Genomic DNA, 13,740 nt, shown 5'->3' on the forward strand with positions numbered 1-13,740 from the left:
TTAGAGTCTCTGACCAAATCTGAGCAACTGGCTGACATCCCCTGTACTGATCATAAGTGAAGTTTTACAAGCAGAAGTAACTCCCTGCTCCCCCTCAGTGCAACTATTTACTCATTACATGTTGATTGCTGTTATTTTCTGACCAAGTAGGCTCTATCACTCTGTTAATACGCTTTATAACACTTGGCCCTGATTTACTTGACATAGCATTGATAGATATGTGAAGAACAGCTAGGCTGTGTCCCAGAGAACTATTCTATGTTAAATAAAAACATTTACAGGATTTGTTTTCTGCGCCGTTGCTGGAGACATTAATTGCTGTGTCTGACTAAAACTGTCAACGTCTGAGGCATCTGGCTAGTCTACATTAGCCCTGAAGCACAGTTTCCATTCAGACCTGTTGCATTCAGAACTTGGCATGGGTAAGGAGTGACAGCCTGGCATGGACATGAGGGTGATATCCGATGACGTTTCTGATCCTAATCCCAGCATGCTCTGTCTGTCTCTGCTCTGTTTCAGGTCCGCCTCGGACGGAATGACACAAAACCGCCAGCGCCAGGTCTGGAGGATCTATTGTATCTATACGGTATGGTCTCCATTTTACACAACAGAACTGTGCTCTAATAGTTGTTACCGTCACAAATCTGTCCTCTAAGACAGACTAACGTCCCAGCACTCGGCTTGAACAGAGTAATCCAAAAACGTTTCCTTTATTACAACAGCAGACCATTATCCAAATGTTTTTCAATGTTACATTTCTCTCGCATGTTGGTTGTGTTTCTTGAGTGGAACCCTTATATTTAGTGCTCTTTGAATAGCAAACGTGAGTAAATATGTAAAACATGTGAGGTATGTTCTATGGGGTTCATTAATTAAAATGGTCATAATGCACCTTTTCATGGCTACATTGCATAATACAATGAAAAGCCCTGAGGATCCCGCAGTTGCGCTTAGTCCTTTGTGTTGCTGTCCATAGTCTTTGTAGATAGGCTTGGGCGGTATCCAAATTTTCATACCGTTTCTGTACCATAGTGAAGTATACGGTATTACTGAATGTGCACACAAGGGGTGCTATTTAAAAATATATACAGTACCAGTCAAAAGTTTGGGCACCTAAGGGTTTTTCTTTATTTCTCCTATTTTCTACATTGTAGAATAATAGTGAAGACATCAAAACTATGAAATAACACATATGGAATCATGTAGTAACCAAAAAAGTGTTAAACAAATCAAAATATATTTGAGATTCTTGAAAGTAGCCACCCTTTGCCTTGATGACAGCTTCCCACACTCTTGGTATTCTCTCAACTAGCTTCATGAGAGTGTCACCTGGAATGCATTTAAATTAACAGGTGTGCCTTGTTAAAAGTTCATTTGTGGAATTTCTTTGAGCCAATCAGTTGTATTGTGACAAGGTAGGGTTGGTATACAGAAGATAGCCCTATTTGGTAAAAGACCAAAAACAGCTCAAATAAGCAAAGAGAAATGACAGTCCATCATTACTTTAAAACATGGTCAGTCAATCCAGACAATTTCAAGAACTTTGAAAATTTCTTCAAGTGCATTCGCAAAATCCATCAATCTATGATAAAACTGGCTCTCATGACGACCGCCACAGGAAAGTTACCTCTGCTGCAGAGGATAAGTTCATTAGTTAGCTGCACCTCAACTTGCAGCCCAAATAAATGCTTCACAGAGTTCAAGTAAGAAACATCTCGACTTCAACTGTTCAGTGACTCAGGCCTTCACGTTTGAATTGCTGCAAAGAAACCACTACTAAAGGACACCAATAAGAAGAGACTTGCTTTGGCAAAGAAACACAAGCAATGGAGATTAGACAGGTGGAAATCTGTCCTTTGGAGATGTATTGGTGTGGGGGTGCTTTGCTGGTGACACTGTCTGTGATTTTAAATAGCATTCAAGGCACACTTAACCAGCATGGCTAGCACAGCGATACACCATCCCATCTGGTTTGCTCTTAGTGGGACTATCATTTGTTTTTAAACCGGACAATGACCCAACACGTCTCCGGGCTGTGTAAGGGCTATTTGACTAAGGAGAGATTTAGTGTGCATCAGATGACCTGGCCCCCACAATCACCCAACCTCTATCCAATTTAGATGGCTTGGGATGAGTTGGACCGCAGAGTGAAGGAAAAGCAGCCAACAAGTGCTCGGCATATGTGGGAACTCCTTCAAGACTGTTGGAAAAGCATTCCAGGTGAAGTTGGTTGAGAGAATGCAAGGAGTATGCAAAGCTGTCATCAGGGCAAAGGGTTGCTACTTTGAAGAATCTCAAATATAAAATATATTTTGATTTAACACTTTAGTTATTACATGATTCCATATGTGTTATTTCATAGTAGAACAATAGTAAAGTCATAAACTATGTCGAAAATAGTAAAACTAAAGAAACCCTTGAATGAGTAGGTGTGTCCAAACTTTTGACTGGTACTGTGTGTGTGTGTATTATTGGATAAGTATTCAACCCTGTGAGTCAATGCATGTTAGAATCACCATTGGCAGTGATTGCTGCTGTGAGTCTTTCTGGGCAAGTATCTAAGAGTTTTCCATACCTGGATTGTTCAACATTTGCTTTTTTATGCTTCATGCTCTGTTAAATTGATTGTTGAAAAAATGGAGCTGGAAGAAATGGCAGTAGTTTTACGGGTGCCCAACCAATTGTGCTATTATGTGTTTTTTTCTCTCGTTATTTGTAAATTATTTTGTACAGAATTTTTCTGCCACCGTATCTTTCGGCAAAAAATAGCTTCTGGATGTCAGGACAGGGATCACTCACCTCGGATTAGACACTCACCTCGGATCAGGACATACTCCGAACACCCGACAAGGCCAACATCCCAGTTATTGGCAAGAGGAAGAGACGCAGGTACAGAGGACACAGAGTGGGGTGCCTCGTAAGGATCCGCAGAAGGCGAGTGGGAAAGCTGCCGTTACTGTCATTATTACTCGCCAACGTGCAATCATTGGACAATAAATTAGACGAAGTACGATCACGAATATCCTACCAACGGGACATCAAAAACTGTAACATCTTATGTTTCACAGAATCGTGGCTGAATGATGACATGGCTATTCAGCTAGCGGGATATACGCTGCACCGGCCAGATAGAACAGCACACTCCGGTAAGACGAGGGGGGTCTGTGCATATTTGTAAACAACAGCTGGTGCACGAAATCTAAGGAAGTCTCAAGATTTTGCTCACCTGAAGTAGAGTATCTTACGATCAACTGCAGACAAGACTATTTGCCAAGAGAGTTCTCATCTATACTTTTAGTGGCTGTTTATTTACCACCACAGACGGATGCTGGCACTAAGACCGCACTCAGTCAGCTGTATAAGGAAATAAGCAAACAGGAAACCACTCACCCAGAGGTGGCTCTCCTAGTGGCCGGAGACATTAATGCAGGGAAACTTAAATCAGTTCTACCTAATTTCTATCAGCATGTTAAATATGCAACCAGAGGGGGGAAAATTCTAGATCACCTGTACTCCACACACAGAGACGCGTACAAAGCTCGCCCTCCATTTGGTAAATCTAACCACAATTCTATCCTCCTGATTCCTGCTTACAAGCAGCAAGCAAAAAATTAAAGCAGGAAGCACCAGTGACTCGGTCTATAAAAAAGTGGTCAGATGAAGCAGATGCTAAACTACAGGACTGTTTTGCTAGCACAGACTGGAACATGTTCTGGGATTCTTCCGATGCCATTGAGGAGTACACCACATCAGTCACTGGATTTATCAATAAGCGCATCTAGGACGTCCCCCCCACTGTGACTGTACGTACATACCCCAACCAGAAGCCATGGATTACAGGCAACATCCGCACTGAGCTAAAGGGTAGAGCTGCTGCTTTCAAGGTGTGGGACTCTAACCCGGAAGCTTATAAGAAATCCCGCTATGCCCTCCAACGAACCATCAAACAGGCAAAACGCCAATACAGGACTAAGATCAAATCGTACTACACCGGCTCTGACGCTTGTCTTACAGTGGGGTAAAAAGTATTTGATCCCCTGCTGATTTTGTACGTTTGCCCACTGACAAAGAAAGGATCAGTCTATCATTTTAATGGTAGGTTTATTTGAAAAGTGAGAGACAGAATAACAACAAAAATATCCAGAAAAACGCATGTCAAAAATTTTATAAATTGATTTGCATTTTAATGAGGAAAATAAGTATTTGACCCCCTCTCAATCAGAAAGATTTCTTGCCTCCCAGGTGTCTTTTATACAGGTAACGAGCTGAGATTAGGAGCACACTCTTAAAGGGAGTAGTCTTCCCTGTAGCTCAGTTGGTAGAGCATGGTGTTTGCAACACCAGCATGTGGGTTCGATTCCCACGGGGGGCCAGTACCAAAAAAAAAAAAGAAATGTATGCATTCACTACTGTAAGTCGCTCTGGATAAAAGCGTCTGCTAAATGACTAAAATGTAAATGTAACCGCAGCTTGTTACCTGTAAAAAAGACACCTGTCCACAGAAGCAATCAATCAATCAGATTCCAAACTCTCCTCCATGGCCAAGACCAAAGAGCTCTCCAAGGATGTCAGGGACAAGATTGTAGACCTACACAAGGCTGGAATGGGCTACAAGACCATCGCCAAGCAGCTTGGTGAGAAGGTGACAACATTTGGTGCGATTATTTGCAGATGGAAGAAACACAAAAGAACTGTCAATATCCCTCGGCCTGGGGCTCCATGCAAGATCTCACCTTGCAATGATCATGAGAACGGTGAGGAATCAGCCCAGAACTACACGGGAGGATCTTGTCAATGATCTCAAGGCAGCTGGGACCATAGTCACCAAGAAAACAATTGGTAACACACTGCGCCGTGAAGGACTGAAATCCTGCAGCGCCCGCAAGGTCCCCCTGCTCAAGAATACATATACAGGCCCGTCTGAAGTCTACCAATGAACATCTGAATGATTCCGAGGACAACTGGGTGAAAGTGTTGTGGTCAGATGAGACCAAAATTGAGCTCTTTGACATCATTGGGGGTGTTTTTCTGCTAAGGGGACAGGACAACTTCACCACATCAAAGGGACGATGGACAGGGCCATGTACCGTCAAATCTTGGGTGAGAACCTCCTTCCCTCAGCCAGGGCATTGAAAATGGGTCGTGGATGGGTATTCCAGCATGACAATGACCCAAAACACACGGCCAAGGCAACAAAGGAGTGGCTCAAGAAGAAGCACATTAACCTCTCTGGGCTAGGCGGGACGAATTCGTCCCACCTACGTAACAGCCAGTTGAATCCTGTGGCGCGATTTTCAAAACGTTTGAAATGCTATTACTTCAATTTCTCAAACATATGACTATTTTACAGCTATTTAAAGACAAGACTCTCGTTAATCTAACCACACTGTCCGATTTCAAAAAGGCTTTACAACGAAAGCAAAACATTAGATTATGTCAGCAGAGTACCCAGCCAGAAATAATCAGACACCCATTTTTCAAGCTAGCATATAATGTCACAAAAACCCAGAAGACAGCTAAATGCAGCACTAACCTTTGATGATCTTCATCAGATGACACACCTAGGACATTATGTTATACAATACATGCATGTTTTGTTCAATCAAGTTCATATTTATATCAAAAAACAGCTTTTTACATTAGCATGTGACGTTCAGAACTAGCATACCCCCCGCAAACTTCCGGGGAATTTACTAACAACTTACTAAATTACTCACGATAAACGTTCACAAAAAGCATAACAATTATTTTAAGAATTATAGATACAGAACTCCTCTATGCACTCGATATGTCCGATTTTAAAATAGCTTTTCGGATGAAGCACATTTTGCAATATTCTAAGTACATAGCCCAGCCATCACGGGCTAGCTATTTAGACACCCGGCAAGTTTAGCCTCCACCAAAATCACATTTACTATAAGAAAAATGGTCTTACCTTTCCTGTTCTTCGTCAGAATGCACTCCCAGGACTTCTACTTCAATAACAAATGTTGGTTTGGTCCCAAATAATCCATCGTTATATCCGAATAGCGTCGTTTTGTTCGTGCGTTCCAGAAACTATCCGGAATGGTAAATAACGGTCGTGCGCATGGCGCATTTCGTGACAAAAAATGTCTAAATATTCCTTTACCGTACTTCGAAGCATGTCAACCGCTGTTTAAAATCAATTTTTATGCAATTTATCTCGTAGAAAAGCGATAATATTCCAACCGGGAATCTGCGTGTCTGTAAGAAGAGGGAAAAACAGAAAGACGGGGCGGACCGTGCACGCGCCTAAAGCCCTTTGTCCCCTGATAGACCACTTAGCAAAAGCGCTCGTGTGTTTCAGCCAGGGCTTTGAATTACGTCATTCAGGTTTTTCCCGGGCTCTGTGACCCCATTGGAGCTGTGGGAAGTGTCACGTAACAGCTAAGATCCTGACTCTTCAATAAACAGAAACAAGAAGAACGACTCCTTGTCAGACAGGCCACTTCCTGCATGAAACCTTCTCAGATTTTTGCCTGCCAAATGAGTTCTGTTATACTCACAGACACCATTCAAACAGTTTTAGAAACTTTAGGGTGTTTTCTATCCATATATAATAAGTATATGCATATTCTAGTTACTGGGTAGGAGTGGTAACCAGATTAAATCGGGTACGTTTTTTATCCGGCGGTGTAAATACTGCCCCCTAGCCCTAACAAGTTTTAAGGTCCTGGAGTGGCCTAGCCAGTCTCCAGACCTTAATCCCATAGAAAATCTGTGGAGGGAGCTGAAGGTTTGAGTTGCCAAACGTCAGCCTTGAAACCTTAATGACTTGGAGAAGAGATGTGTGCAAACCTGGTGGCCAACTACAAGAAACGTCTGACCTCGGTGGCAAAACCCTTGTTGGCAATCACAAAGTACTAAGTCATGTTTTGCAGAGGGGGAAAATAATTATTTCCCTCATTAAAATGCATATCATTTTATAACATTTTTGACATGCGTTTTTTGACATGTTCAAATAAACCTACTATTAAAATTATAGACTGATCATTTATTTCTAAGTGGGCAAACGTACAAAATCAGCAGGGGATCAAATACTTTCCCCCCCCCCCCACTGTATGTGGCAGGGCTTGCAAACCATTACAGACGACAAAGGGAAGCACAGCCGCGAGCTGCCCAGTGACACGAGCCTACCAGACGAGCTAAATTACTTCTGTGCTCGCTTCGAGGCAAGCAACACTGAGGCATGCATGAGAGCATCAGCTGTTCCGGACAACTGTGTGATCACGCTCTCCGTAACCGACGTGAGTAGACCTTTAAACAGGTCAACATTCACAAGGCTGCGGTGCCAGACGGATTACCAGGACATGTGCTCTGGGCATGTGCTAACCAACTGGCAGGTGTCTTCACTAACATTTTCAACCTCTCCCTGTCTGAGTCTGTACTACCAACATGTTTCAAGCAGACCACCATAGTCCCTGTGCCCAAGAACACTAAGGCAACCTACCTAAATGGCTACAGACCCGTGGCACTCACGTCTGTAGCCATGAAGTGCTTTGAAAGGCTGGTAATGGCTCACATCTACACCATTATCCCAGAAACCCTAGCCCCACTCCAATTTGCATACTGCCCCAACAGATCCACAGATGATGCAATCTCTATTGCACTCCACACTGCCATTTCCCACCTGGACAAAAGAAACACCTACGTGAGAATGCTGTTCATTGACTACAGCTCAGCATTCAACACCATAGTACCCTCAAAACTCATCACTAAGCTTAGGATCCTGGGACTGAACACCTCTCTGCAACTGGATCCTAGACTTCCTGATGGGCAGCCCCCAGGTGGTGAGGGTAGGTAGCAACACATCCACCACGCTGATCCTCAACACTGGAGCCCCTCAGGGGTGCGTGCTCTGTCCCCTCCTGTACTCCCTGTTCACCTACGATTGCGTGGCCAGGCACGACTCCAACACCATCATTAAGTTTGCAGACGACAAAACAGTGGTAGGCCTGATCATCGACAACAACGAGACAGCCTATAGGAAGGAGGTCAGAGACCTCAGTGCCAGAATAACAACCTATCCCTCAACGTAACCAAGACTAAGGAGGTGATTGTGGACTACAGGAAAAGGAGGACCGAGCACGCCCCCATTATCATCGACGGGGCTGTAGTGGAGCAAGCTGAGAGCTTCAAGTTCCTTGGTGTCCACATCACCAACAAACTAGAATGGTCCAAACACACCAAGACGGTCGTGAAGAGGGCACGACAAAGCCTATTCCCCCTCAGGAAACTAAAAAGATTTGGCATGGGTCTTCAGATCCTCAAAAGGTTCTACAGCTGCACCATCGAGAGCATCCTGACTGGTTGCATCACTGCCTGGTATGGCAACTGCTCGGCCTCCGACCACAAGGCACTACAGAGGGTAGTGCGTACGGCCCAGTACATCACTGGGGCTAAGCTGCCTGCCATCCAGGACCTCTACACCAGGCAGTGTCAGAGGAAGGTCCTAAAAATTGTCAGACCCCAGCCACCCCAGTCATAGACTGTTCTCACTACTACCGCAAGGCAAGCGGTACCGGAGCGCAAAGTCTAGGACCAAAAGGTTTCTCAACAGCTTCTACCCCCAAGCCATAAGACTCCTGAACAGGTAATCAAATGGCTACCCGGACTATTTGCATTGTGTGCCCCCCCCCCAAAACGCTCTTTTACGCTGTTGCTACTCTGTGTTTATCATATATGCGTAGTCACTTTAACCATGCCTACATGTACATACTACCTCAATCAGCCCAACTAACTGGTGCCTGTATATAGCCTCGCTACTGTTATAGCCTCGCTACTGTATATAGCCTTCCTAATACCTTTTTTTTTTACTTAAAAATTGCTTTGTTGGTTAGAGCCTGTAAGTAAGCATTTCACAGTAAGGTCTACGCGTGTTGTATTCAGCACACGTGACAAATACACTTTGATTTGATTTGTTGGTCATTGCTAGACAACCATTTTCAGGTGTTGCTATAGATTTTTCAAGCAGATTTAAGTCAACTGTAACTCAGGAATCTTCACTGTCTTGGTAAGCAACTCCAGTTTAGATTTGGCCTTGTTTTAGGTTATTTTCCTGCTGAAAGGTGAATTCATCTCCCCGTGTCTGGTGGAACCCTGGTTCAGTCTACTTTTCTTGTAGAATTTTTGCCTGTGCTTAGCTCTATTCAGTTAACTTTTTTTTATCCTGGAACAACTCCCCAGTCCTTAACAATTACAAGCATACCCATAACATGATGCAGCCACCACTATGCTTGAACATATAGAGTGTACTTGGTAATCTATTGGATTTGCCTCAAACATAACAGTTTGTATTCAGGACAAAAAGGGAATTGCTTTGCCACATTTTCTTTGCAGTACTACTTTAGTGCCTTGTTGTGACCAGGATGCATGTTTAATAAAATTATTGTTTCTATACAGGTTTCCTCTCACTCTGTCAATTAGGTTAGTTTTGTGGAGTAACTACAATGTTGATCCATCCTCAGTTTTCTCCTATCACAGCCATTAAAATCAAACTGTTTTAAAGTCACCCTTGACCTCAAGGTGAAATCCCTAAGTGGTTTCCTTCCTCTCCGGCAACTGAATTAGGGAGGACTCCTGTATCTTTTTCGTGACTAGGTGTATTGATGCACCATCCAAAGTATAATTAATTGCTTCACCACGACTCAAAAGTATATTCAATGTCTGTTTTTAAAATGTTTACCCATCTACCCGGTTTCCTTTTTTGCGAGGCATTGGAAAACCTCAATGGTCTTTGTGGCTCAATCTGTGTTTGAAATGTACTGCTTGACTGAGGGACCTTACAGATAATTATATGTATGGGGTACAGAGATGAGGTACTCATGTTATTGCACACTCTATGCAACTTACTGTATGTGACTTAAGTACATTTTTAATCCTGAATTTATTTAGGCTTGCCATAAGATAAGAAAGAGGTTGAATTATTATTCACTCAAGGCTTTTTATTTTACATTTGTGGACCTTTCTAAAAACGTAATTACACTTTGACATTATACAGACTGTGCACCTGCAATTTGATGAGTGGAAAGAGGCATCGGTTACAAAACACCTTAACATAATTCTACTGTGACATTATTGGATATTGTAAAAAAAAAAAAAAAATCAGGATGTAACACAACAAAATGTGGAATGTCAAGGCTGTGGTATTTGTATTATTTTTCAGTATTGAAAATCATGCCATATGTATATTGCCCAGGCTTATACTAGGTAAGTACTGTATCAAAATGTTCATATCAACTAATGCGACGTCTTTTTCCAGGAGTGGACCTGGAGCTGTGGGCCCATGAACACACATATGAGAGGTTGTGGCCTGTCTATGGCTACAAGGTCAGTTCCCATGTGAATAATCACTACATCACACACTCTCCATGTCATCAGTGTTTTGTCAGACTGAAGAGCCTTTAATGTTCCTCTTCCAGGTCTTCAATGGGAGCATCGAACAGCCTTATGTAAACCCCAAAGCCCCAGTACATATCATCACAGGCTCTGCTGTAAGTAGACCACTGCTTTGACCTCTCCTTTTTCAGTCAATGGGTGGTGTATAAATGCAGTCAACAAAGCAGGACACTCTTGGTCATCCAACCACACATGAGTTGGTCATCCCCATATCAAAGTGGTTTCAGGACCGCACCAGAGCCACAGTCCTGTTCCAAATGTCAGATGCTTGAGAATGAGCTTTAGGGAGGCATGTGGCTCTCCACAAACAACATGAACCTTTGACTGAAAATGGGACACTATAGACTATCAAAGGACTGTGAAGTAGCATACAGTGCTTAGTGAAAGTCTACACAGCCTTGCAGTTTTAATATTTTTCTGCCTAAAATTTCTGTCTGGATTTTTTCACTGATCTACACAACCTCCACATTTTCCAAGTAAAATACTTTTTCTCAAATAACAAGTCTTAATTGCAAAGGTCTTCACACCCCTTACTGAGGTACATCTAAAGTTTAGGAGAACATATTTTCATACAAAATCATATTTGTAAAATGAGGTCCATCTGTTTGCAAAAGTAGTGGTTCTCATGATTTTAGTTCCTGTGTCTAAGTTCCCTTGGTTAGTAAATTTCTAACAATTCAAACGCAAAGCCACTAATGAGCTTTAAAAGCATGTCTGGGATACATTTTTAAACAGGAATAGATCAGGGGAGGATAAGAAATGATTCCAATAACTTTTTGGCCTAAATGTAAAACCTTCAGGTTTGGGTTAAAAGGATCGGACCCTTTTTTTCCCCAGTTTTCACCTAAAATGACATACCCAAATCTAACTGCCTGTACCTCAGGACCTGAAGCAAAGATATGCATATTCTTGTTACCATTTGAAAATAAATACTTTGAAGTTTGTGGAAATGTGAAATTAATGTAGGAGAATATAACACATTAGATCTGGTAAAAGATCATTTGTACCATCTTTGAAATGCAAGAGAGGCCATAATGTATTATTCCAGCCCAGGTGCCATTTAGATTTTGGCCACTAGATGGGAGCTGTGTATGTGCAAAGTTTTAGACTTATCCAATGAACCATTGCATATATGTTCATAATGTTGTATCAAGACTGCCCAAATGTGCCTAATTGGTTTATTAATACATTTTCAAGTTCATAACTGTGCACTCTCCTCAAACAATAGCATAGTATTCTTTCACTAATAGCTACTGTAAATTGGACAGTGCAGTTAGATTAACAAGAATTTAAGCTTTCTGCCCATATCAGATATGTCTGTCCTGGGAATTGTTTTGTTACTTACTACCTCATGCTAATCACATTAGCCTACGTTAGCTCACACCGATCCCGTAGAGGTTAAATCCAATATAACATATCAGAGTGAAACCCTCTGTATTTTCAAGTATTATGGTGGCAGCATCATGTTATGGGTATGCTTGTCACTGGCAGGGACTGAGTTTGTCATGATCAAAATAAATATGAAAGTAGCAAAGCCCAGGTAAAAAGTTAGAGGAGAACCTTCTAAATACCTAACCCTGCTGGACAATTTGGTTTTACTGTAGAAAATGTTCTTTAGGGGGAAGAAAATGTTATATAATCCCTTCTTTTTTTTTTCTTTTTTTTTTACTTCAAGTCAGCAAAATCTGAACTGTGCAAGGGGTGTTTAGACTTTCACTATGCACTGTAGGATGGCTTGTAGATATCTATGGTCTTTTCAGGGCTGCCGTGAGAATCATGATACGTTCATCCCTAATCCGAGGGACTGGAGTGCCTTCCGCAGTACAGATTATGGATACACCCGCATGCAGGTGCACAACACCAGCCATCTGTACCTGGAGCAGGTCTCCGATGACCAGGTGAGCAGAGAGGGAAGTCCTCAGTTCTATAACTATGAAGTGGATGGTCTTCTCCAATCTCTTACTGATATGTAATATACTTCATGGGGGAAAAAACAAGTCATTACACTGTTCATTCAGATTTGTTGGCTCCATGATAAAGGAGAATGCCTCTTTGTCGTTCAGTATGGTAAGGTGATCGACAGCATCTGGGTGGTGAAGGAAAAACACGGCTTCTCAGCCTGGTTCTGAAGACCCCAAGAACCCCAGCCAATCAAATCAACATCTCTTCTCAGGAAATGCACGTTGAAACCTAATCATGGTGAACTGCACTGTTGACTGCTATCAAACCAATCATAGGAAAATTATTATTTTCCAAATAATGGAAATCTTTGCACACAGGCCCATCCGTGGAGGACCATTAGGGATTAGACACACGTTTCAGATTGGGAGGAAAAGCGAATCTTCAGATTTCAAACTGTCTGCTCATATTTATGCTGTCTACTGTTGGTTAGTCCAGAATCAAGATGAAATCAGTGAATTAGCTGAGCACAGTGGGAGAGGCCCAAACCTGAGGTGACAGTTATTTTATACAGTAGATCACAATCATAACTCTATACATCTTAGTTTCATTCGAATGGACACAATGTGATTAGTTTCCCCTGACAAATGGTTGTAAGGGGCCTACATTTTATAACAGTCTACTCATATTGCTACTTAGATTTATATGTATCTGTTAAATGTTTAACATAAAAAAATGTATATTGTTAGTGAGAAAGGAACAAACAAACTGTTGTTTAAAGAACCAATAGAAAAATGCTATGATCAATGTAAATCATCTTATTTTACTGTCTTGTTAAGAATGGTACTGTAAAACAAGGCATCAGACTTTTAACTATATCAATAAATCCTGTCTTTCCAAGTGTCTGTCAGTTTCTCCAGAAGCAGCAGGCACCCGGCAGGCCATCTCAAACAAACAATGGGCTCCTTTAACTCAACCTGCCCTGAGTCCTCACAGGCACACTAAGGGATAGTACCACCAGGCCATATCCTATCTGCTGCACCAAGCATGTTTTCCACTAGCCAAGACCTGGAAATATGTTTAAAAGATCAAGTCTCTCATCATTCCATCAAGATGACTGATCCTTACTTGGCGAGTCTAAAACGCTGCAGCCTCAGTTGACTTGTCCAACACAACAACAGTCAGGAGCTGCATGCTGACTGGGATGGTTACTGGCAGCCCACCAGCCCAAATCAACGTGTGTTTGAGCTAACAGACTCCAGCTGTTAAAATGCAGTATACGACAAAATAGGTACTGTACCGTAACCCGTACATAACCATTCTGCCAAGTGAATAAATAAAGTCCCTGTAAATTGAAAACGTTTTACAACTCGTCACCTGGATCAACATCCAAATGTTTAAAAAAGGAAGCCGTTAACATCA

At 42.1% G+C, this 13,740-nt stretch overlaps 1 protein-coding gene across 3 annotated transcripts in view; it reads left to right on the forward strand.

The window, feature by feature from the left end:
- Positions 1 to 13,218, forward strand: part of acp7 (acid phosphatase 7, tartrate resistant (putative)) — a 28,842-nt gene extending 15,624 nt beyond the window's left edge. For all 3 annotated transcript variants that reach the window (XM_014169231.2, NM_001140103.1, XM_014169288.2), the window contains 5 exon segments: positions 520 to 586; positions 10,283 to 10,350; positions 10,443 to 10,514; positions 12,180 to 12,317; positions 12,483 to 13,218. In XM_014169231.2, the coding sequence (XP_014024706.2) occupies positions 520 to 586; positions 10,283 to 10,350; positions 10,443 to 10,514; positions 12,180 to 12,317; positions 12,483 to 12,548 (411 nt within the window). In that variant the 3' untranslated portion in view covers positions 12,549 to 13,218.
- Positions 13,219 to 13,740: the final 522 nt, after the last annotated feature.

The sequence above is a fragment of the Salmo salar genome, chromosome ssa01 (assembly GCF_905237065.1).
Source record: "Salmo salar chromosome ssa01, Ssal_v3.1, whole genome shotgun sequence".
Classification (NCBI taxonomy): domain Eukaryota; kingdom Metazoa; phylum Chordata; class Actinopteri; order Salmoniformes; family Salmonidae; genus Salmo; species Salmo salar.